This window comes from Dermacentor andersoni, chromosome 3 (genome assembly GCF_023375885.2).
Source record: "Dermacentor andersoni chromosome 3, qqDerAnde1_hic_scaffold, whole genome shotgun sequence".
NCBI lineage: Eukaryota > Metazoa > Arthropoda > Arachnida > Ixodida > Ixodidae > Dermacentor > Dermacentor andersoni.
The window spans coordinates 90,920,001-90,943,567 of NC_092816.1; the positions used below are offsets into that span (position 1 = coordinate 90,920,001).

General features: G+C 45.1%; 1 protein-coding gene across 3 annotated transcripts in view; it reads right to left on the reverse strand.

The window, feature by feature from the left end:
• The window catches only part of LOC126542356 (leupaxin-like), an 82,320-nt gene that overhangs the window by 32,114 nt on the left and 26,639 nt on the right, over positions 1–23,567 (reverse strand). For 2 of the 3 annotated variants that reach the window (XM_050189409.3, XM_050189400.3), the window contains exons 2-3: positions 9,422–9,588; positions 7,871–8,108 (exon numbers count right to left, since the gene is read on the reverse strand). In XM_050189409.3, the coding sequence (XP_050045366.1) occupies positions 7,871–8,108; positions 9,422–9,588 (405 nt within the window). Of the gene's footprint in view, positions 1–7,870; positions 8,109–9,421; positions 9,589–10,657; positions 10,770–23,567 lie in introns of those variants that run through there. The other variant, XM_050189418.3, reaches the window with a different exon arrangement.

Sequence of the window (23,567 nt, forward strand, 5' to 3'; positions counted from 1 at the left end):
GTTCATTCAGGTGAAAGTGGCTTATTTGTATAGTTAAAAAAAATTAATCCTGGGGTTTTATGAGCCAAAACAAAGATATGATTATGAGGCACTCGGCAGTGGGGAACTCTGGATTAATTTTGGCCACCTGGGGCCCTGCAGCGTGCAGCCGACACATGGTACAGAGGCGTTTTTACATTTGGCCCCCAACCTAAACGTTTATGTGGTGAAGAAGTAGCAGAAAGGAAGCTAGCTCACAGGGCTGGCAGTTTGGGCATGGTTCTTTGGCTCAATAAAGTCATGTGCGACAACAACAGTTCTGGGCATGGTGGTACTCCGCAGAGAACATGTGTATGAGTGTGCCTTCTATCGCACTGAACTTGCTTTCCTTGGGGTTCTGCCAGCATGTGTGATGTTGATGACAATTTGTAACATCTAATGCTGTCTTCTAGTTCTGCGCAATGATACACTCTGATTACCCTGATGTCTGTGGGGCATAAAGTAGATGACGTCAGAATTTGAGCTTGTTGATCCTCTTCAATTCACAACAGTGCAACGTGAGGCAGGGACAGAAGGGAATGCACACAGCGCTGTTGTGTTGTGGACAGTAGTGTTGCGAACACTTACACTACTGGTTTCTTGCCGTTTTGAATGCAATGAACACACATCATATATATATACATATATATATTGATCTTGCTGTCACCGGTATTTGAGAAAATCGATACTTTTTGTGAGAGAAACCACTGCAACCTCACAGATGGCAAAAATTAATGCGTAGTACGTTTCAAGTAGTCAAAGGGTCACATGAATAAACATTTGGAAGTATCGTACTTAGTGTGTATATGTGCCTTTTTCCATATGCCAATGTTCAATTCGTGCTTCTTTATTCTTGCTTATGGTACCTCAGGAAGTCGACAACAGCCTACTACTTCCACCACCCTTTATTCTCTTCTTTTGCTTTGCCACACAGTGTACCAATACACTGGGTGTTTATTTTCTTACTATACAGAATTAAAAAAAAAAAGAAATTGCCTGTGGCAGATAGCATAATTCTAGTCCTTGAGCTGGATTACTTGAAGAGGTGGACATTACTTTTGCGAGAAATTGATATGTGTAATCAACCAACTAACAAAAGCTAATTCAGTTTTTAATTTAATTACCTCATGGTACAAATTACAATTCGAAATTGTAGCCAGTGAGAGAGAAACAAGCTTTAATGATGTGCTGGAGATGTTAGCCTGGCTGTTCGCGTGACATGCTACTCCAGGTTTGTAGCCAGTGAGCTTACAAGTGTGCTGACTTGGTATGAATTTTCAAGATGCCAGCAGTTCCGAGATATTCATTCCCAAAATTCTCTACAATATGCATGGACATCCAATTTGTTCTTGTGCTTCAATGCATTGTTATCAGCCACAGGCAATTTTTAAAAAAATTCTGTATTGTCTTTAAAACTGCACCTTGTGGAACTGCGCTGCATCAAGGCATGAGGAGACTGAATTTCTTGCCAAGTTTTACAGGTATGCCAATGGCACTCAGCTGGGCCTGCTTTATTTAAGCTGGTTAACTTGTTCTTTGGCATCAATTACGGTGGCAGCCCTGTGCGTGAAACAAAACTGCTCTAAGCTGATCTCTGTTAGTATTGTAAAGATATCAGAAAACTCTGTAACACTAACAGTACACAAACAAGTTCCTTAAAGGGACACTAAAGTGAAAAATGATTTCTTCTGCATCAGTAAATCATTGTTCTACAACACCAAAAACACCACTCTTACAACGATAAGACGCTTGGTAAGCCAGAAAAAGCGCAAGAATGAAATACGGGTGGCGACGCCTACTTAAGTTCCCGCACCTGGGGGCTGTGACGTCTTGGATTTTGATGGCATCTTCTAGGGCCTACTAATTATATATAGCCGTACAGATTGACTACATTGTGTTTTAAAGGAGGCAAATATTAATCATGGCAAGTTTAGGGAACCTTTATTCAGCCAATGCGGCCCAAATGCGAAAACATACTTTGGAATCTCTGACGTCACGCTGACCTACCGGCGCTGGGGTTTCGGCGCGAAATTCAAATGCCGATACTTGGACCTTCATTTTCTCATCTAAAATTCAAACTATTTTTTTTTAAATGACTCCCTGCAGGGTTTTCTAACAATGCTTCATTAGTCTAAACTGATTTATTGCTTTGCTTTAATGTCCCTTTAAGACATAATTGCCATTATCAATTTGTCCTGTACTGCCTGACACCAACTGCATATCGCTGAAAAAAGATACTGAAAATATTTCATCACACTACATTATCTAATCTAAAGGGTTTGCTGTCATTACATAAAATAGGCTAATTTTTTGTGCTCCTTGATAACCCACCGATGCCAGTGCCCTATTTTTTGTTATGCAAACAGGAGTTTTACTTCTGTTGCCCATTTAACACCTGAGAAATGAATACTCTTAAAATATGTTATTAAGCGGCCACTAGTTAGCTTAAATGTTCCACGAAAGCAGAGCACTGATACCAATGAAATAATAATAATAATAATAATAATAATAATAATAATAATAATAATACAAATTTCTGAACCTTACAAAGTGAACTGCGAAGCAATAAGCACCATTCAAATTGTAGCATATGAAACCAACTGTCATGCGGTGAGTATGCCACGTCACAAAAAGATATCTTCAAGGGATATAATACGCAAATCTTTTTGAACGAATTACACTCTAGAGATTTTACAGCACATGGCTATTTCTCAGCCACTTTCTTGAATTAGCCAATTTCTTGGAACATGGGAATGTGTATGATACCCAAGAAAAGTGAATGGGAGGACAGACAGTCATCCCCTTAGTTGGCTCAAATGGTACAGCATCACAGGCAATGCTCCCACCGGAGGCAAGGTATCTTTTTTCCACTTCCACTCTCCTTTTCCTTACTGTTTCTACACTTAAATTAAAGTACAGCTAATTTCATCCCACATTTCCCTTGTTTTCATTGTCTACTGGCTTCATATGGTTAGTATTGAAAAATAAAAAAAACTCTGATAGAAATCTTATGCTTCAATGTAAGTGGTTGTGGATCGAGCCAGGTTGAGAAAACTATCAACAGGATGTCGATGGGATAGAAGCAAGAGATGCTCAAAAGTGAATGCAAATACTATTAAACACATAAGGGCACGAAAGCCCCCACTGGATATTAATGTGTATGGAATTGTTTCAATATAATTTTGCATACTACTTACCTGGCTAATTAGAGATTAATAGAACAAGGTACTATTTTAATATTGTGACTTCCAATGGGAAAGTTGTTATTGCACCTCAAAGCCTGACATTCTGTCCATTTCAGCGTGCTATAACCTGCATAATTTGTCCCTCACTTGTGTCCAAAATGCGAGATTACACATCCTCTTGCTGCCACCAACCACAGCTCTCCCAAAAATGGTTTCAAGAAACTAATTAGTTTCATTTTCTGACTTGGCAACCATCATCAAGCAACATTACAAAATACAGTCATCTCAGTCATTGTACAGCTGCAGCTAAGAGTTGGAAACCAGTCAGAACCTAATGTCGAATTGAACAGAAGGAAATGGTCATCGGTCTTGTAAATAACACTACTTATTTACTACAGCAAACTATAAAGGCACATTAACTATACCACATATATGCAGGGAATGAAGCAAATTGAAAAATATATATACAGGGTCCATAATGAAAGTAATGTGCATTTTCTGAGAAAAATAGACTTATTGACTGCACCTGTACAAATGGTTAAAATTCTTCAAAATACTCTCCCCCTGCATCAGTACACTTGTGGAGACGTGTCTGCCACGCCTGGAAGGCACCCTGAAATTCCTCGACGGGAATGTCTCTCAGGAACGCTGTAAAATGCTTTTGGATGTTTTCCACGGTCTCCCAATGCTTTCCTTTCAGCGCTCTCTTCAGTTGGGGAAACAAAAAAGTTGCACGGAGCCAAGTCGGGACTGTAAGGCGGATGAGGGACTACCGGGGTGTTCCTCCGGGCCAGGAAGTTGGTAATAATGAAGGATGTGTGGCTGGGGGCAATGTCATGATGGAGCTTGGCCGTGTCTTTGACGTCAGCCCTCACGCGCGTGACCCGGCGTTTCAACCTCTTGAGCACCTCCAGGTAAAAGGCTGAGTTGACAGTTTCTACCTGCGGTACAAACTCAAAATGGACAATTCCTCGGGCGTCAAAGAAGACAATGAGCATCGTTTTGATGCGAGACTTGCTTATTCGCGCTTTCTTGGGATGGGGGGATGATTTTGTGTGCCACTCGCTGCTCTGCCTTTTCGATTCTGGGTTGTACTCGAACATCCAGGATTCATCTTCGGCTACGACAGAATTAAGAAGGGCCGGCTCATACTGAATCAAATCGAACAATTCTTGACAGCAAAAAACTCGTTCTTTCTGATCTTCCGTCGACACTTTCGACACAAGCTTCGTGTGGAACTTGCGCTCACACTGCTGTGTTATCCGCTCACACTGCTCGGAGTAAACTGCCGGCCGGCTGCGTTGGCAGGGCAGAACCTTCACATTTCCCGACCGGTTTTACCACGCTACCATGGATAGTCGCGTCATAATAAAATCATGCGCATTACTTTCATAATGGACCCTGTATATATAACCAGATACTGTAATAGAACCCTAGCGCTGCTGTTATGAAGGGACATGGTGAAAAAAAAAAGAGATATTGAAGTGCCAGATTTTAGTGAAATTTAAAAGGCAAATTTACAGTCATAATGTAAGCCCATGGGCCTTATTTCATTACCTTTGGTCAAAATTTAGAGAAGTTATGACCAGGCCAGTACAAGTGTTATATATAATGCTATGTTTGCTTGGGAAAACTATCATTTAAAAATTATAGGATGCTTTACATTGTCTCAGCAGGGCCTACAGTGCAAAGTTATTTCTCTGTATTTTATTGTCTCAAAGAAAACAATCCTTCAAATGACACTACCTTTATTTTTTCAGTCTTAAACTGTGCCTAAAACTTTCGCTTTATAATAAACAAACTATAAAGGCACATTAACTATACCGCATATATGCAATAATTCAAGCCCATTGAAAAAAAAAATATATATATATAACCAGACACTGTAACAGAACCCCAGTGTTGCTGTTATGAGGGGAAATGGTGCACAAAAAAAATTGATGTTGAAGTGCTGGCCAGATTTTAATGAAATTTAAAAGGCAAATTTACAGTGTTAATGTAAGCCTTTGGTGAAAATTTAGAGAAGTTATGGCCAAGCCAGTACAAGTGTTAAATCACCATGCTTGCTTGAGAAAATTATCATTTAAATATTATAGGATGCTTTACATTGTCTCAGAAGGGCCTACAGTGTAAAGTAATTTCTACGTATTTTATTGTTTCAACAATCCTTCAAATGACACCACCTTTTTTTTTCAGTCTTAAAGTATGCCTAAAGCTTTCACTTTACAATGATTATTATGAAACAAGCTAAAATAGAAGATTGAAGTCCACAGCAGCACTCCTGCTAAAATCAGCCTAAATTTAACTGAATTTTGCGAAAATTACAGTTTTTCTGAATGCAGATTACCTTGGAAAACTGTCAAATGAGAAGAATTAATTCACAGTTTCAGAAGTGTATACCATTGAAACATACCATTAACTGCTTAGGTGGCGTGCGCTTGCCTGGCTGTCAATGCATCCCCTGGCCATGACCGAATTATTTCGAGAACATGCAAATCTATAGACTGGTTGCGCCATCTATTCAGAATAAGGTTAGAAGTGTATACCATTGAAACATACCATTAACTGCTTAGGTGGCGTACGCTTGCCTGGCTGTCAATGCATCCCCTGGCCATGACCGAATTATTTCGAGAACATGCAAATCTATAGACTGGTTGCGCCATCTATTCAGAATAAGGTTTAACTGAAGTTTCATGGTAGGTTTAGTTTTTATATGACACATGGAACGACTAAGCATACTGTCTATTGGCATCGCTTGAAGATTTTACAACCATGCAGACCGGTACAACAAGCCTGCACATTCTTTCACCGATGCAAGAGTTCAATTTATGAACTATGATTCATGGGCCTTTGATGCCGATTACAAGGTGTCTTAAAGGGACAATGACAGCGACAAAGAGGACATGTTGCCTGAGAAAATATTATAATCCTAATTAAGGTTACTCATTAACATAAGTTTGACTTTTTCTTTTCAGATTTAAAAATTCAAAATATGTTCAGCAACATGCCACCAGTAAATATAATTCCAAAAGCTTGCTGACATGTTACTTAGACCGAAATTGAACTTGTTGCATTTCAGAAAGACACCCGGAAATCAAAGGATTAGTTCAGTGCACTGTCTTGCATTTTGCACTTTTGCCAAACTTCTTAACTTTCATGGCATATGTTAACTTGAGTGCACAAACGTGAGTGCTTCAGCCAGTGTGAGTTGATGATGCACGATGGAGCTGCTACTCCAAGCTGAAGACTAACTGAACACTTCCCCCGGATTAAATTTAGTCAAGTCGGATCGGCTTATGGAACTTAAAGGCCATGCAACTGATCCAGTGGTCTTTAAATGTGGTGACGAAAGTTTCTAAGTAGCAACATAGACTACAGTAAAAAAAAAATACCTTTAACTGTTACATACAAATAGAAAGCTTAGGCAGTCATTAAATCTGCCACATGTGGCCATGACTAGTGGAAGGAAACAAGTAACTTCACATGATTTCTGTACTGTGTGCAGCCAATTTGTACTAAATAGTAACAAAAGCACAGGTATTTTTCATGATTTCCTCACATAAGAAATGGAGCATTGATTCTGTGCCAAACCTATACTGCTTTACATGTTGCAACGCTTTAGAATAACAAAACCAGTAGCATACATTTCCACCTCTCTCTCGTTTTCTGAGCAAACTTATCCAGCGAAGTTGAATTTTTTCAGTTCAGTTCATGTGAACGGATCTGCCAGATCCGTAAACATACGTGATGTAATCTTTTTGGTGGCTATGGTTTGAACTGAAACTGTTAATCCCTCGGCAAAAAGTGATCTTCAAAAATCCACAGACGGGGAGCTTGGAGCAAAGCTCAGTGGTGCATATGGTCAGCATGAAGCACCGCTCTCTGAAATCACTGCAACGCTGGCTGGAAGATAAATAGCAGGACCCCAAATTATGCATCGACCCACTATCACCTTGAACTGCCTAACGTCTGCAAAGGCCACACTACCCAAGAACATGCTGCACTTCAACATACTGTTTGACTAAGTCCTTTAACAAAGTGTGGTGATTTTCAAAATTCTGAGGTGCGGAAAAAGTGTAACAATGTGTAATTAAGAATTGTCGTACAACAGTAGTCACATGCCCTGATATTAGTTGGTCACCCATTGACTGCTTTCTCATCAGAAGAGATTGAAGCTTAAATTTTCTAGGTAAGCCATATTTGGTCACATTCAGTGCACAAACATCATATTTCAGTCGCAGGAGAAATGCTATAGTCAAACGACACTATAATGAAGTTTAATCCGACGCAAAAATACCATAGCTACTTTTATCCTATATTTGTTAAAAGCATACACGTATTCATTACACACTAATATTGGCGAGACGAAGACTTAAGTTACTTCATTTTATAATAAATAACTTGTTATGACCATGTTCACCATATCGACGTTGAACTGTGCTGGTAATGCTTTGCCCAGGTAAGCCGACAGTTTGACTAAACCAAAAGTTCAGATATACATGCATTAAAAATATATTGAAAACTTTGTAGCCCGGCAATAGTTTCGCTATTCACTTGAACTTACTCAGATAATTAATTATTTGAATTTTAATCATGGTAGGTTGAAAATGCAGTGTCTCATCGAGGCATGACGTTGCAAATAAAGCTGCATTTGTTCGGACACTTACCTCTACTTCTTGACATCGGAGGCGAAGGTGTGACTGCATGTGGGAACTTGGCTGTGTTGAGGTCTTCCAAGAGGTTGTCCAGCTCCGACAGATTGTTGGAGATGGGTGAGCGCCTTGGAGTCGGCGGACTGGCTGCCCCATCCAACAGGCCCCGGCTGCGCGGCGACGACGGCGACGCGGTTCGATTCGTAGTTGTAGTTGTGACTTCGCGCACAATGTACTGGTTCTGGTAGATGGGCTGGAAGTGCAAATGTGACAATATTTGAGGCACTGTCTATGGTTGCCTGCATGCTCAAAATTAATGGAAACATGACAGATAAATTAAAGAGACACAGTACAGCAATAATAAATTAATTAAGACTGGTGTTCTTTCGAAACTCCACTATCATTCATTTGCTGAAAAAGGCTTGATCCATGGTGCGAAAGAAAGTAGAATAAAACTTTTTTTTTTTTTTTATGCGCATCTGTAAGCCATGGATCTCGAAAATATTTCCTCATATTTGGATCGTTTTGTGCAGGAAAAGTTGATGCTGCTTGCCAAGTGTAGTTGCTAAAGCCTCTGTGTAGTCCTTTTTACAGATGAACACTAAACAAAACTGGAGTAAACACTGTGAACATTTATGACATCATAGTGAGCTGGTCAGAGGACTTTAGGGCAGCACCGTCACTATTCTTTAGTTTCTGTATCTTTTCTGGCTAGCCAAACTTCCTCCCATCATAAATGTCACCTGCTTTCGATCACAAGAATGTAATTCACAATGCAGTTTAATTTAGCATTTGTCTGAAGTGCCCTTTTAACCTCTAAAAAACACCGCCTGCGCTGTCTTTATTTAGTGGCATTATAAAAAAAAATTATGGGGTTTAATGTGCCAAAACCACTTTCTGATTACATGCCGTAGTGGGGGACTCCAGAAATTTGGATCACCTAGGGTTCTTTAACGTGCACCTAAATCTAAGTGCACAAGTGTTTTCGCATTTCACCCCCATCGAAATGCGGCTGCCGTGGCCGGCATTATAAGTGGGATGAGGGGTAAAATATGAAAGAAAGGATTGCTCCCAACACCATACTGCCTCATCCAAGTAATTGCAATGTCAATGGTTCCTTTAATTGGCAGTATGAGCTCTTCCGGTATTCACAATTAGCTACCACACAAAAAAACATTGTTTTATTTTAATAGCAAGTGGGCTAACCTAAACTGGAAGTAAATGCTGCAATCTAGCAAACTAATGGACAACCAAACAATCGACACATCCCGTAGTGTATTGCCAAAACATGTCATGAGTAATAGCTAGGCATGTACGTACAATCTTTTCAGGGTATATCCTTCGTGATTGTCAAACAATGTCATTCATTGTTATACTTTTTTACCATTCAAAAACTTAGGCAAAACAAACATCTTATACAAAACTACAGCTGGGTATACTCTCTTGCTCCCTCCTACATCTGTTGCACACACACGTACGAGGTACATCACTGACACAATGAACGACACAGGTGCTCGGAGTATTGAAGGTAGCTCTATTCTGCAAACTAAAGGCACAAGAACTCACCGACGTTTTTTCAGATGAGGGTTTGTAGTCGTAGCGCTCTGTGGTAACGGTGTGGCTCATGTTGTGGTCTTTCCCGAGAACTCCTGGCCTGTTTATGCTCGAATACAGAGGCGACGAGCCGTTGCTCAGACTCGCCGTCGTCTGCTGCAGATCGGCAAGCAGGGCGTCTGTATCAGAAAAAAGAAAAAAAAAAGAGGAAGAAAAGATGAAACGAGTTCTTCAGACACATCACTCACTTCACCGCGTAGCACATTTTATTATATCTGCAAAAGACATTTCCTTACAATCGCGCTTGAGACGCTCATGCATGTGTATGACCCGTGTCTGACGCATAAATAAATGCGCTCGCGAACTTGTTCAGTTTGTCAGCGCGTACAACTCTTGACACCGCTCCTTAAGTTTTTGTCACATATTTATTCGGGAAAGAGTGAAAAAGAGGAGGAGGGGTGAAGAAAGGAAGCTCTGTGCGGTGACTCACGTACGAAGGAACGCGGCGAACATAAACATGTGCAGAACAGACAGACTCATTCTTTCCACGAGAAGGCGGCGTTCCTTTCCGTTTGAAGACGGCCGTCGACGGAATACGCCTTTTCACAATACAAGGCCGACCCAACCCGACGCGCGAAGCCGATTTCGTAACCGAAACTAAACATTTCACACCATCCGTGTATATATAAACCCACACATAAACAGGGCGTTCAGCACGCTATAAACGTTTTCCCTCAAGAAACCGGGCAGACTAAACTTTAAGCCGCCCCCGCACCGTATGTCACCCTGGTGCAAGATATAACTGGATACTACCGAATAAAGGCGTGTCGGCGTGGACCACTAAATCGCGCAACAAACGCGTACTGCTGGTTCTGAGCCTGTTTCTTTTTTGTTCGGGGCAGCCACATATCAAAAAGACGATCATGAAGTCACAAGATGTCGCTGCAGCCCCATTAATCAAGAATTTATCCAAGATGCGCACAGCTGTCATAACATCGTTCAGCCCGATATGGCCCAATTCCGGCGCCTTCTGTGCGGATACAGCGCATGACACCGTAAGCAGACGGCTTAAAAGTGGGTCCAGCGGAAACGTATCGAGTGTCGGCCTCAGCAAAAATAAGTTTTCTCGCCAAGAAAGAAAAACATCGTACTGGAGGCGCGGGCACCCAGGTAGCATCGGTTTCCAGTCTAGCGCCCACTCTTATTACCAGCGCCGAAAGTACGCGACCAGAAGCGAGCAAAACTTACCCCAAACTCCTGTTCCGCGAGAATACCGGCGCAACCGATCGTTCGCCTGTGCCAAAGTCGAAGTTTCTGCACCCCTTCAAAAGTTATACAACACGCAAAACCAAGAGGGGGAACCACCCAAGCACAGGACCTCTCCAAAAACAGAGAAGCGCTAAATCCAGCCGACGAGACGGCTGGCGCCATCTATGAGGAGCCGTTGCGATCGGGCACGCATCGCGCTAATTTTAAAGTCGTGTCAGAGAGACTGCATTGAGCGGCCGTGCAGGCACATGGATAGATGAAAATAGAAGGTCGTAACGTGGTGAACAACGAATAAAATGCGTTGAGTGTGTAGTCTACGAATCTTCTGGGCAGACTTCGCGCCCGCAGATCGGAAACCAAATGATGTATGTGTTGCAGTCCAAATAATCGCCTCCGTCCGCAATAATAATAATAATAATAATAATAATAATAATAATAATAATAATAATAATAATAATAATAATAATAATAATAATAATAATAAAGCATACACGCATCACAAAACTTACGTGATGCGTATGTAGCAGAAAAATGACGTGCTGTCAGCGGTGCTTTGTGCAAGCGTACAAAATTAAGTGATATATACCTAATGTTCGGGTACCGAGACAAAACTCGAAGTACATACAACACGAGGCAGATCCGAAACGTAAGTTCGGTTTGCGAACAGTTCGGAAATGATAGCTTTCCCGTAGGTTTATATCGCGACAAACGGTATTCTAAGATTGACTGTGCAGACGCAATAGCCAGCCCCAGCTTAGTGTGCTCAGTGGGTTAGGATATCCAAGAAATTACGTGAACATGTTCCTCACAACGAGCTAACCCGATGGACGCGTCCGCCGGTTTTCCCAACGACGACGGCGAACGCGGTTAAAGAGCAGGTTCACGAGGCGCCAACCATTTTAAATTTCGGTACATTCCGTGCACTTTAATTGGCGTTTCACCGATGATGAATACACCGAAAACATCGCGTGCATTTGGCACGATTCATCGAAGGCGGTACCGTTCAATGCTGCGGCACTGCAGAAACTTGTGCCGCGCTTATTAAAGTGTAATGCTGTACTGGTCGTATTGGGCATTGGCCTATTTTTCTCCGTGTAACGCTGAAACTTACAGGGAGAAAAGAAAGTAACCTATCAATAAAGTTTCCGCCCTTATTCTACCGTGTGAAAGTGGATCTACAGCGAAGCTGTTGCCGACGTTAGACAAAGATGACGTCACACAAACACCACCCCCACACGCGACGTAGGCCACGCGCGCACGCACGTGAGCGAACGTGCAGCATACATCCTCTTGGAGGCACTCCGCCTAGCGCAAGTGCGTCATTGAAATGATTGAATTTCTCAAAGTAAAATGCGTCAAAAAATTCGTAAGATAAGACTTAAGACACAACCAGCAGACGTGATAGCATCGGATTGTAATTCGATTATACGAGAAAACATCATTCTGTTACGCGGAAACTAAACAAAAATAAAAGGAAAAGCCATTTTCCAGCTGCCGTTTGAGGTCTGTCTGAATGGCCGCGCCCGCCAGATGGCGCTACCTCTTTTTTTTTTTTTTTGAGAACCCCAAGAAATATCCCGACCAACTAGAGTCTAACAGGTTAGGGGGCACGCACCTGACTGGGGATGGGGAGGGAAGGGGGCACGTGCCCGATGGGCCGCCCCCTTGTTACGTCACTGCTAATTAGTTTCATTTGTCAAAATACATCGAAATCAATATTTTCAAAATGCATAGGAAAATCACGGTAACTTACCAAGTATTAAATTATGGGGTTTTACGTGCCAAAACCACTTTCTGATTATGAGGCACGCCGTAGTGGAGGACTCCGGAAATTTCGACAACCTGGGGTTCTTTAACGTGCACCTAAATCTAAGAACACGGGTGTTTTCGCATTTCGCCCCCCATCGAAATGCGGCCGCCGTGGCCGGGATTCGATCCCGCGACCTCGTGCTCAGCAGCCCAACACCATAGCCACTGAGCAACCACTGCGGGTAATTTACCAAGTATTCTACCCACCTACGGTATATAAAATAAATTAAGCGAGCTCGACAAATCATCCCACCCTCCCTGCTCCACACCTGGAAAAGCTGTACCACTCCATTGCAAGAACTGTATAAGCCCACACAAAACACGCTATCGGATTCAGGCAACTATGAACTCACCGACCCAGTCTAAGAATCATTCCGAAATAAAGTTTCTTTCTCTCTCCCTCTTAGTACACAATCTGTTAGCACACCTAGACACGTATATAGCACACAGTACATGCTTATATCTACATACAGACAAGTACAGCTATACAGCTACAAGCCACCTACACAATACATCCAAAGTTCTCGTTAACGAAACACATGTAGGTCGCTCACGCCTACAACAAAAGGTATAAACAGACGTCCCTGGAACGATATGTCACACCAGAAGCAACCTAAACTTGCTCCGAATAGCGTTGCAAGCGGACGTTACAGAAAAAGAGACATTAAAAGGGCAGCTGAACGCGTGGACAACTCAAAGGGCAAGCCGCCCCAACTTACTATTCAGGAGCTCCCACTAAGAAAGACGCCGAAACACGGTGCCGAAAAGCTCGGGCAACAAGCGTCGCTGACAAATGCGAGCGCGGTTTTCACTAGTCAAGGCAGCAGAACAATGGTGACACAGTTCCGACGACCAGACGTTCCTTTCTGGACCAGACGTTCTTTTCTGGACCCCTGACGAGGCGCGACCGGCGGTATACTACGCCAACTGCACGCCACCGAACCACGTCAGCCGGAAAAACGCGAACGCACGGTCGCCGGTCGGAAACTGAGGCGCAGTGAGGAACCGGCGAGAGAAAAATAAATGTCTCAAAGTCTCAGCGCAGCGCGACGATTGCGCATCCTGACCGTCAAATCCGGCGCCTACTGTTTCCTCTCGGCTTTTTTTTTTCTTTTTCTTCGCAAGTGTTCCACCCGCGCGGCCACGCACAGACGACGGTGCGAAAGCCAACGTCGCCACTGTACATTACAGCAGCTGCAGGGTGCGGCTTACGAAACACCGCGTCAAACAACGGAACTGCGCTCCCTAAACGCGCCGCACATCTAAAATAGCAGCGCAGGGCTGGCCCACTATACTGCTGGGAAAAGAGATGACGCAACTGCATCGACCAGGAAAGAAACAAGGTGAGAGAATGGTAAAATAATAATAATAAGATTGCGTGCGCGTACAGGAAGTCCACAAAAAGCTTGATCGGAAGTGCTACATTCACTGACACTATAGTTCGCGGTTAATGGCATTCGGGTGTTCGCCGCAAAGCAGCTATATATTCGTACGGGAATGGAAAGCTATATACGTATACTGAGTAAAACCCATCACGAAAAGCTTTCGTGGCGAAAACATTCCGAAACGGGCCCGTCCACTTTGAGTCTGGCAGTTTCCCTATCAGCGCGTTGTACGCAGAGACAGTCATATTGGTGTTACGCTTTAGTACACAATTATAGATTCGTGAGATGACACGCTTGAACGGAGCAACCTCGCCCGTCTATACCCCTAATCGCTCTCGGAGAACTATACTGCTCAAAGCACCGCACGCAAGCCAACATGATCGGTTGGCTTAAATGGGCGAGCGTGCATACGTATACATACATACGGTACCTTGTGCGCCTGAGTCTCCGCCGGATCTTCTCTTTCTCTCACTCACATTTCCCTTCCCGACGTATCTCTAGATGGCGCTGTGTGTTGTTCCTAACCCGGGGGGTTCATTCCTACCAAACGCTCCCTACGGGAGCCCGCGTGTGGTAACTCTATCCCTATCCATGTTTCCACTTCTCCCGCAATATAGCAAGCCGAACGATACTCCAGTTACACTTTCCTTCCATCTCTCTTTCTCTCTCTCTCTCCCCCGAACAATACATTCAAAAAAACCCGCGAGGTTTCGAACATGTTTCAGTCACATGACAGCGTTCAGCGACTGCCGAAAGCTGTAAAACATATACACCTGCCATGCCTGTGAGCTTTCATATACATTAAGATCCCGCTGACACAATGAGATGAAGTAGGCGGAAGGACAGCACGCATCTCTTTTGAAGGCATGCCCTGAGCTCACGTTTCTTCAGGAATTTACTTTTTAACGCAACACACAAGCAGTAGTAAATATATCGAACAGCCGAGACTGACAAAAACACAACAACCACAACATAGTTTTCACGTTAGAGCGACTTTATAAGCGACTTTTCTGTTGCCTATTTAGCCTGCTTCGAGAACTTACACTTGCTTCGAACAAGTTTCTAAAGATACGTCTTTACAAACTTGCTCGACGCAAATGCAACCGGCATTATTTCACCATCAGAAGGCTTTGAACTGAAGGTTCGGATTCCTCCGAGCGAAACTTTTTTTGGGAGACCAGAATTTATTACAGAAAGCTGAGTGATAGTTGGTAGAGATTCATCGTGCGAGAAGGTAAAGGCGTGCAGACACGGACACAGAATTTGTAGCATGACATGACGCCCCTTTCTTGAAATGATAGCACTAGGCCAAATTCGTAAACTTTACGGAAGATTGGGAAGAGACGGCGAGTACGTATATATATATATATATATATATATATATATATATATATATATATATATATATATATATATATATATATACATGCAGGAAAGAGACGACGAACCTTCTGGAAGACGTACTTACTTAACGTTTTTGTTTTCGGCTGGTGGACCCCAGCATTCGTCAGAGTACAGTGCTCTCTGTACAGTGCCACTGTACTCTGACGAAGGCTGGTCTTACGTAAATGTCGGGTACTGCGTGCTGAACTTAGAAGACCCCACCCTGCATATATAAGATTACTTCGGTCGGCCACAGTACAGCTATCTTACGGCGGAGGACGGAATTTGGATTAGCTCCTGTTAGATATGGGGCTGTTTCCTGAGCCTACTTCGAGTTCCCCAGACCACATCGAATCGCGCCACTGCTACGTAAGGAATGCAGAAGCATGGATGACACATTCCTGAGGCACGACAAGTGCAAACAAGTTGGCGGCCCCCACTTCGTGTGCCCCGCGGTAGCTATTCACTGCTTGACTCTTCCAGAAAAGCGAAGGGATAGCCCGGCACTGTTGAAAGTAAAGTGGGTGCCAAACCAAGACGGCGGTATTGTGCCGGGACGGCCTGACGGGGGTAATGCACCGTGACAACCGGACGGCTGTGATGTACCGGGAAGGCCCAAGCGTCCCCCTTCTTCGCCTTTGAAGAAGGCATTTGCCACCACAGCGGGGCCGTACCACCGGGAGCAGGTGAGCCCTCGGACAATGGAGCCCAATCGTCCCCCTTCTCCGCCTTTGAAGAGAGCATTGCACCACAGCAAGGCAAGACCGCGGGGAGCCGCCGGGTGTGACATCACCGCACGGGTGCCTACCATTGGCCGAAGGTGGCGTCATCTGAGCGGGCTCTCCCATTGGCCGAACATGACGCGACTTCCAGTGCTCGAAGGGTTTAAAAGAAGCATTCCAGAGAGACCAGAGCAGTCCCTGATTCACCTCTCTCGAACTTCTTGCCGCGGGCCGCAGCGTCCGAGTTGCTGCCGGCCCGTAATGACTGTACGACTGTTCATTGACGTCTCACTGTAAATAATGTAAAATAAACCTCCCAAGTTTTGTTTCATCCCGAAGACCGTCCTCAACCCCTACATCTTGGTGGCAGCGGTGGGATTCGATGTGGTCTGGGGAACTCGAAGTAGGCTCAGGAAACAGCCCCATATCTAACACTCCTCAATCTCTGCGAGTGCCACGGCGGAGGTCATCCCGCGTTTGTACATCATACCGCGCTTTTTATTCCTTTGACGGCCCACCCACTGAAATTTCGTTGTTCTACACGCGATTCCGTCGTTGTATTTAAACAAACAAATGAGGAGAAACAATGGCAGACGATAATACTTAGTAGAACAAACAACGTCAACAGATGAGAACCATTCATGCATACGTATATCTGCAATGAAGCATCAACACAAGGGGTTATGATTTTAAAATCTCAGCTTTTTACCGACAGTTTGCGGGCGCAAGGCACTGCCAACACAGACGCGATTCTGTTCCGCCAATGCTTTAAAAATTGCAGTAGCATTTCCCGAGGAGGTGCTCGTCGGCATACATATCAAATGTAATAGAGTTTGCATCGAAAATCTACGCGCTGACAAGTAACGTTGACACATGTGCATTTGTGGATGTATGTACCTGTACAGAATCACGTTTGCGAGACGTGGGCTCAGCAGACTGCTATAAACAATTCATTGTCTCTTGTTCTAACCCATATAGTTTACGTAATTGTAATATAACGATGCAGCGCGTTTTTGCTTAAAGGGACTCTAAAGTGAAAAATGATTTCTTCTGCATCAGTAAATTACCTTTCTACAACACCAAAAACACCACTCTTACAACGATAAGACGTTTGGTAAGCCAGAAAAAGCGCAAGAACGAAATGGGGGTGGCGACGCCTACTCAAGTTCCCGCACCTGGTGTCTGTGACGTCATGGATTTTTATGGCATCTTCTAGGGCCTACTAATTATGTATAGCGGTACAGATTGACTACATTGTGTTCTAAAGGAACCAAATATTAAACATGGCAAGTTTCGGGAACCTCTACTCAGCCAACGCGGCCAGAATGCGAAAACATACTTTGGAATCCCTGACGTCACGTTGACGTACCGGCGCTGGGCTTTCGGCGCGAAATTCAAATACTGATACTTGGACTTTCATTTTCTCATCTAATAATCAAACTATCTTTTTGAAATGACTGCCTGCAGGGTTCTTAAACAATGCTTCATTAGTCTAAGCCGTGCCAGAAAGTTACGCTTTTACAGCAGCGAAAACGCTACTCTTGCCGTGGAAGGAGCCTTTTTATTAATTTGGCAAAACATGGGGGGGAGGGAAGAGAGAACAGACGAAAAAGCGAATGACAGGCGGCGACGCCCCCAATTCAAGTAACACGCAGTGACGCATCATGGATTCCGACAGCTTCTGTTCGGGTCCAGTCAAATGTTTATCAGCAGAGAGGGACCGCATTGCATTATACATAGATGAGCCAATTACACGCAACCTAGCAAGTTTCGAGAACTTTTCCTGCACCAGAACGGCTATTAGAACGCAAAAAAATTACCTTGATATCCGCGACGTCACACTGACCTACCGGCCCGCATGAAATAAATAAATAACTAAAGCAATAAAAAAGAATAATAATAAAAGGAAACCTTGACCTCAGTGGTGATTAACCTGTTCGTGACGAATTAATGATACTTAAAGCAGGTCAAAACTGATTTGGTACTGCTCTGTATAGTGTCCCGCGGTCACAAGACGGCGTTATCCGGTCTCCGCTGTACGCTAAAGCTCTCTAGTGACGTTTCGGTGTTCAGTACGGGAGCCTTCTCGTTCACAAGGGACTGAATGCACGGAGCCACAGATGGAGCCACGAGCACGTTGCGAGAACTATTAACGCAACTAATAAAACAAGTGGCAGGGTAGCCCCAAAAGCTCCATGCACTCGATACAACAACGCATACTGTTTAGTCTATATAGAGATCATCACTACAGACTCAACATTGTCCGTTCTTACGTTACGTTCACGCTCAGGGCAAATTTGCGCGCGCGCACACGCGCGCGAAAACATAGAAACGCCAAGCCCGTTGATGCCATACGAAGCTAAATATCGTCGAGTTGCCCTGTCGTTCGGCTGCGTCAGATTGCATGCAGACACGTAACGCCACAGACACATACACGCGCACGCACATACGAATTGTGACAGTCGTACGTGAAATGTAAAAATTAAAATAAGCCAAAATGCTTCATTTCCGTTGACAGATGAGAGGGAATGGGGCGAAGACAAAAAAAATAAAGTGCCAAGAGCTGTCCGCAATTTCAAACCCGCGAGAAGAAGAATGTATGAGAGCTGCAAAGCTCCTAATAAATGCCGTAGAAAGGGGGGGGGGGGGGGAGCGAGGAAGAAACAGAAAAGAACAAGAGCGGCGAGGGGGAGGGGGCACCACGACAGCAAAAGGAAAACGAATAAAACAAAGACAAATAAAGCGGGAAACGTGCGAACGGGAGCTGAAAGAGCACGGCGGTGAGCCGTGCGCAGACAAATTGAGGATCGAGCTCAGTCAAGGTTAGACTTCCGCGTCTACTATAGGCACTCAAGGTCGCGGCGAAAAGGCGCCACACACGTCGACGGAGGCGACAGCGCAGAACGGGAAGCCGAGAAGGGGGCAATAAAGGCTATATGCACCGCCCAGCTGTTGACACCGGCTGTGCATGTATGCGCAGAACAGCAGCGAGAATGGGAAGGAATGAATGAACAAAGGAACAAGAACATGCGCGACTTTTTGGCGCTCGAGCCGCAGACCGGGAAAGGAGGGCAAACAAGAATGCCAGAGACGGTATTCTTATAGTAACAACAACTACACCAACAATGATAACAACGACGCGACCACGGCAGAGAAGTACTTTACTCTCAGCTGTAACTTAGAACGACTGAATGTTTGAGCAGTTTGGCAGGAAAGCACAGACAAAAGTAGAACGAAAAGGCGTTTATGTTGTTGTTCGTGTCGCCCTTTGCGTTCTACTTTTGTCCGCACTTGCACGCCTGCCTTTAAGTACAACGAATCTCAAATGTAAGTCAGAACGCGAGCAGTATGCCCCAGGGCGTCGTCGGCCTATCTCGTTAAATATAAAAGAAAGAAGGGAAGAAAGAAAGAAAGAACGTAGGAAAGAGAGAAAGAAGGCTTTCGTAGACGTACGCAAGTGCGATCGACTCATCAAAGACAGCGAAGCTTTACATACAGAGGAACTCTCACACCATTCGGAAGTCAGAGGAGTCCGGTTATACCCAAGGCTTAAGACTGCTGCAAACGCTCTGCTACATTCCAGCCTAGTAAGTTTACACTTTCCGCTATAACCGAGGCATGTTCATGTTGCACATGCCGCACCCAGAGCGCCAGTTCGCGCTCCGTACGATGCATCTGTGCCTCATCGATAATGACCGTGCCGTACGTTCCCGCCTCAGCATAAAAACCGTCATAAACGTATAAGGAGACGCCAATCGCCGCTGCCAAATATTTCAAAAGCCTATATACTGTAGCGCTTCCCGTGGAGAACAAATTGACAATATATACTATACATACTAGTTGGGAAAGTGCCCACGACTGCGGCCAGACATCAAACGTGCCGCAAAGAAGAAAGAAAAAGACGCCGACGCCTCGCATCCTTGGGAGATCTCGGGCAACAAGTCAAAGAGGAAAAACATGCGCAGGCGCCAGTGGCGGCGTCTTTTATTTTTTATCACTTCTCGCCGTCCCCCCCCCCCCCCCCCCCCGACCCCCTAAGCGCGCCGGGTGGTGGCCGCCCAAGAAATGCGCCGGCCCTCTTCTTGTCCCTCCCGTGGCTAGCTAGCTCTCTCTCTCTCCCCCTTTCCTCTCTCTCCCCCTTTCGCTTTTTCGAGAGAAGCGTTATATTGAGGCCAATTAAAGCGAATACGAAGCCGCACCGCGGAGGGTCGTATATGGCGCTCGAGCACACGCCCGGCGTGCCATCGCGGAGATGGCCAAATAAATGCCCACTCGTCGGCGCCGCCCTTGTTAGCTGACCGAGTAAGCTTTTTTTTTTTTTTTAAGAACGCGTTTAAATAGGATGTTTGTGTGTATGAGTGCGTGAGAGAGGAAGAGAGAGGCCATCGAAATGCCGTTTATTCTTCTCGGGCGAGCAGCACAACGACATATCACAAGTAATTTTTTTCCTAAGTATACTGTCATGGCATGGAACGACCTTCCTGTCCGCGTCGTTTTGAATAGTGGAGTACGTCACGATCGAGTGAGCCATAAAATTCGAAAAAATAAATAAAATAAAATGCATATCCAACGCACATCTTGGAATCTATGCTATAAATTAGCCCATTTCATTCCTGCGTCACAGGCGTAAAGAAAAATGAAAAGAAAAAAAGAAACCTGCAGCACAGTACTGCATGGGAATGCCAGCGGAACACCGAGATACCCACTATCCCCAATCCTAATGGGAGGCCCTGCTGCTCAGCTTCAGCCAGGATGACTGCAGCACCAGCTGTTGGATCTACCGGGACCCTTCGGCGGCCCGCAGGCGCCCTAGAATAAGGAGCCCTCTTCACGGAAAGCTGCATCAATAAAGTTTATACTCTTTGCGGAGCGCGCGCATGCGCTCTCACGCAGCCGCGGGCTATACACAAGACTGGAACACGCGGCGACCATCTCAGGGAGCTCGTCGGCGCTGGCGCGATGTGCACTAACAGTGTCGCTCGAGCGTTTAGCATTGTTTCTCTCGTTCGCATAGCATATACCCATAAAGTTTCACTTGTGAATGAGCTTCAAAATAGTCAATGCTTCTAACAAAGCACGTTCCCTATACTTGTTATAGCTGGTCAAATTGAAAGACTAAACTTTTCTTCTTGCATCATTTTGTGTATCGTTTTTTTTCTAAACATTCAGACAACTTATCTCACGCGAGCAGATGCGCAACTAAGCGGCAGCCGGAAGTTCGGTCCGCGCGCGTGTACGTAACAGACGTCGGAGACTCGGAGGACAAAGCGGTACGGCGAAATCTCAAAAGTAGCCAAGCAGAACTGGTCGGCTATATGTGCTAAGTTTTTCTTTCTTTTTTTTTTTCCAACTGAGCGGTGTCGCGCCGAGCAGCAGGTGGTGCATATTGTGCAACGCCACAGCACGCGGCCTTGGCAACGTGTCGACGCGGGCTGGCTTCACGTTCCTTCTACAACGTGCCAGAGGCCACGAGAGTCGCGAGGCGAACAACAATGGTGAGACGTGGACACCCCGCAGACAGGGACGCTCGTACAGCGCGCAAGTGCGATGGCTCTGACGCCAGTCTGCGAGCGCTTTCGATGAGGCGCCCGATCAAATCTTAGACTGAGCTGCTCGTATACGTTTAAACGTAAACTAAACGATATCCCATCACCCTTCCCTCTTGACTATTGCCATCAGGCTTCGACGAGGCCAGAGCAGTCGTGGCGAGGGCCGTCCCACCAAGGCGAGTAAGGAGTGTGCGCTTAGGATACACTTGCGCTAATTATCGTCTCCGACGGTTCGCGTTCGCGTCCCAGAGTCTGTTTAATACCTTTTGGCAAAGCAGTAGCACCATAGGACAAGAAATACGCGGTATATTCGTCTTCTGGGTCCCTTGCGTGGGAGGGGACTGTCGTCAGTAATATACATCTTTGGTTGTCATTCCTGAATTAAAAATATCGTGTCCCTACCCGGAATCGAAATGCAGGACACACACACACACACACACACACACACACACACACACACACACACACACACACACACACACACACACACACACACACACACATTATATATATATATATATATATATATATATATATATATATATATATATATATATATATATATATATATATATATATTGTTCTCGTCCGTAAAGCGCGACGCATACTGTTCGTGAATGAATTATCGACGAACACAAATAACCACTTGCACAGCGCGGCATGGGGCGAAGCAGCCCATGCAAAAACGTTACACGAGTTTCGCGCAGTGTGAAAGCGGGTCTCCATACTGAAAGAAGAGAGAGAGAGAGCAAAAGCAAAGCTCGGCGAGAGCCCGGCCGTGAAAGGCGCCCATGCAGTCCTTCTCGAGACGTGGCACGCCGTCCTCCACGATTCCTCCCCGCACACGCAGTAACCCACATACAGCTTCACCAACAGCGCGCACCCACCCCAGTCCGGTACCGGCCAACGCGCGGTCGCGTCCTTCGGCAAATGCCAAGGATATCGAGCTTCCTGGCGCGATACTGGCGTAAACGCACATTCCTGCAGTATAGCCGCTCGTCCCAGACGCCCAATAGAGAGTTTTAGTTTAAAGGACGCAAGCGGTTTGCGCACGCAAGAACTAGGGAGGCCGGTACTGCGCATGCGCAGACCCAGACGTAGGGCCCTGCGCACGCGCAGTACCGTCACCCCTAGTTAGTGCGTACGCAAGCCGCTTGCGTCCCCTAAACTAAAACTCTCTAATAACGCCGCGGCTCTTCCAACCTTTTCGGCGTCGAAATTTCGCTTCAGTTACCGGCAAACTCTCTCGAGGACGAATTTGCGTGGAAGTTGCCGGACGTACGCGCGTTCGCCGCGGACCAGGCGCCCAGGGGCGACTTTGCACGGACATTTCATAACGAAAATAACGAATTTAAGAATGCGTTCTTAAATGTTCCCTAGACGACTCCTAGTCCGTGCAAGAACGCGTTCTCAAATTCGTTATTGTTTTCGTTATGAAATGTTCGTGCAAGCAGCCCAAAGACATTATGTACGTATAATGGCAAACCGTGTGCAACGATTAGCAAACATGTCATCTATATTCGTCCTACTGTTGTATCAGACACGGGTGCAACAAAAAAAAAAAAAACATTTATTCGGCGATCACTCACGCATATACTGGGGCGCCATGGCTGACTGGCATGCGCAGATGTCACCGTAACACAATGACTTGTATGATACAACTATACGTACGGATAGGCGAAAAAAAAAAGGGGGGGGGGGATTCGATGGGATCGATCTGCAATGAAGCCGACAGAAAGACAACAGACAGCGAAGGAAAATCAAGACAGAAAATCACAGGAAATTAGATACTACAGGTGGCCGAAAAAGGAATGCTGCCTAAGCCAATGATTCGACAAGGGAGCTTGCGTTTTTCAGGGCACTGCTGATTTATTTCCTGATTCGCAAGTGCGCTACTCTGGACAGCACATTCGCCCAATTAATGGCGGCATCGGTCACCATTAAAGTAATGACGAAGTGCTAGCCGCGGATGCTGGGGCTTGTCCCTTGCGCACTGTTTCGTCACGAGAGTCACGTCTACATTTTCCTTGTCACAAGGCAA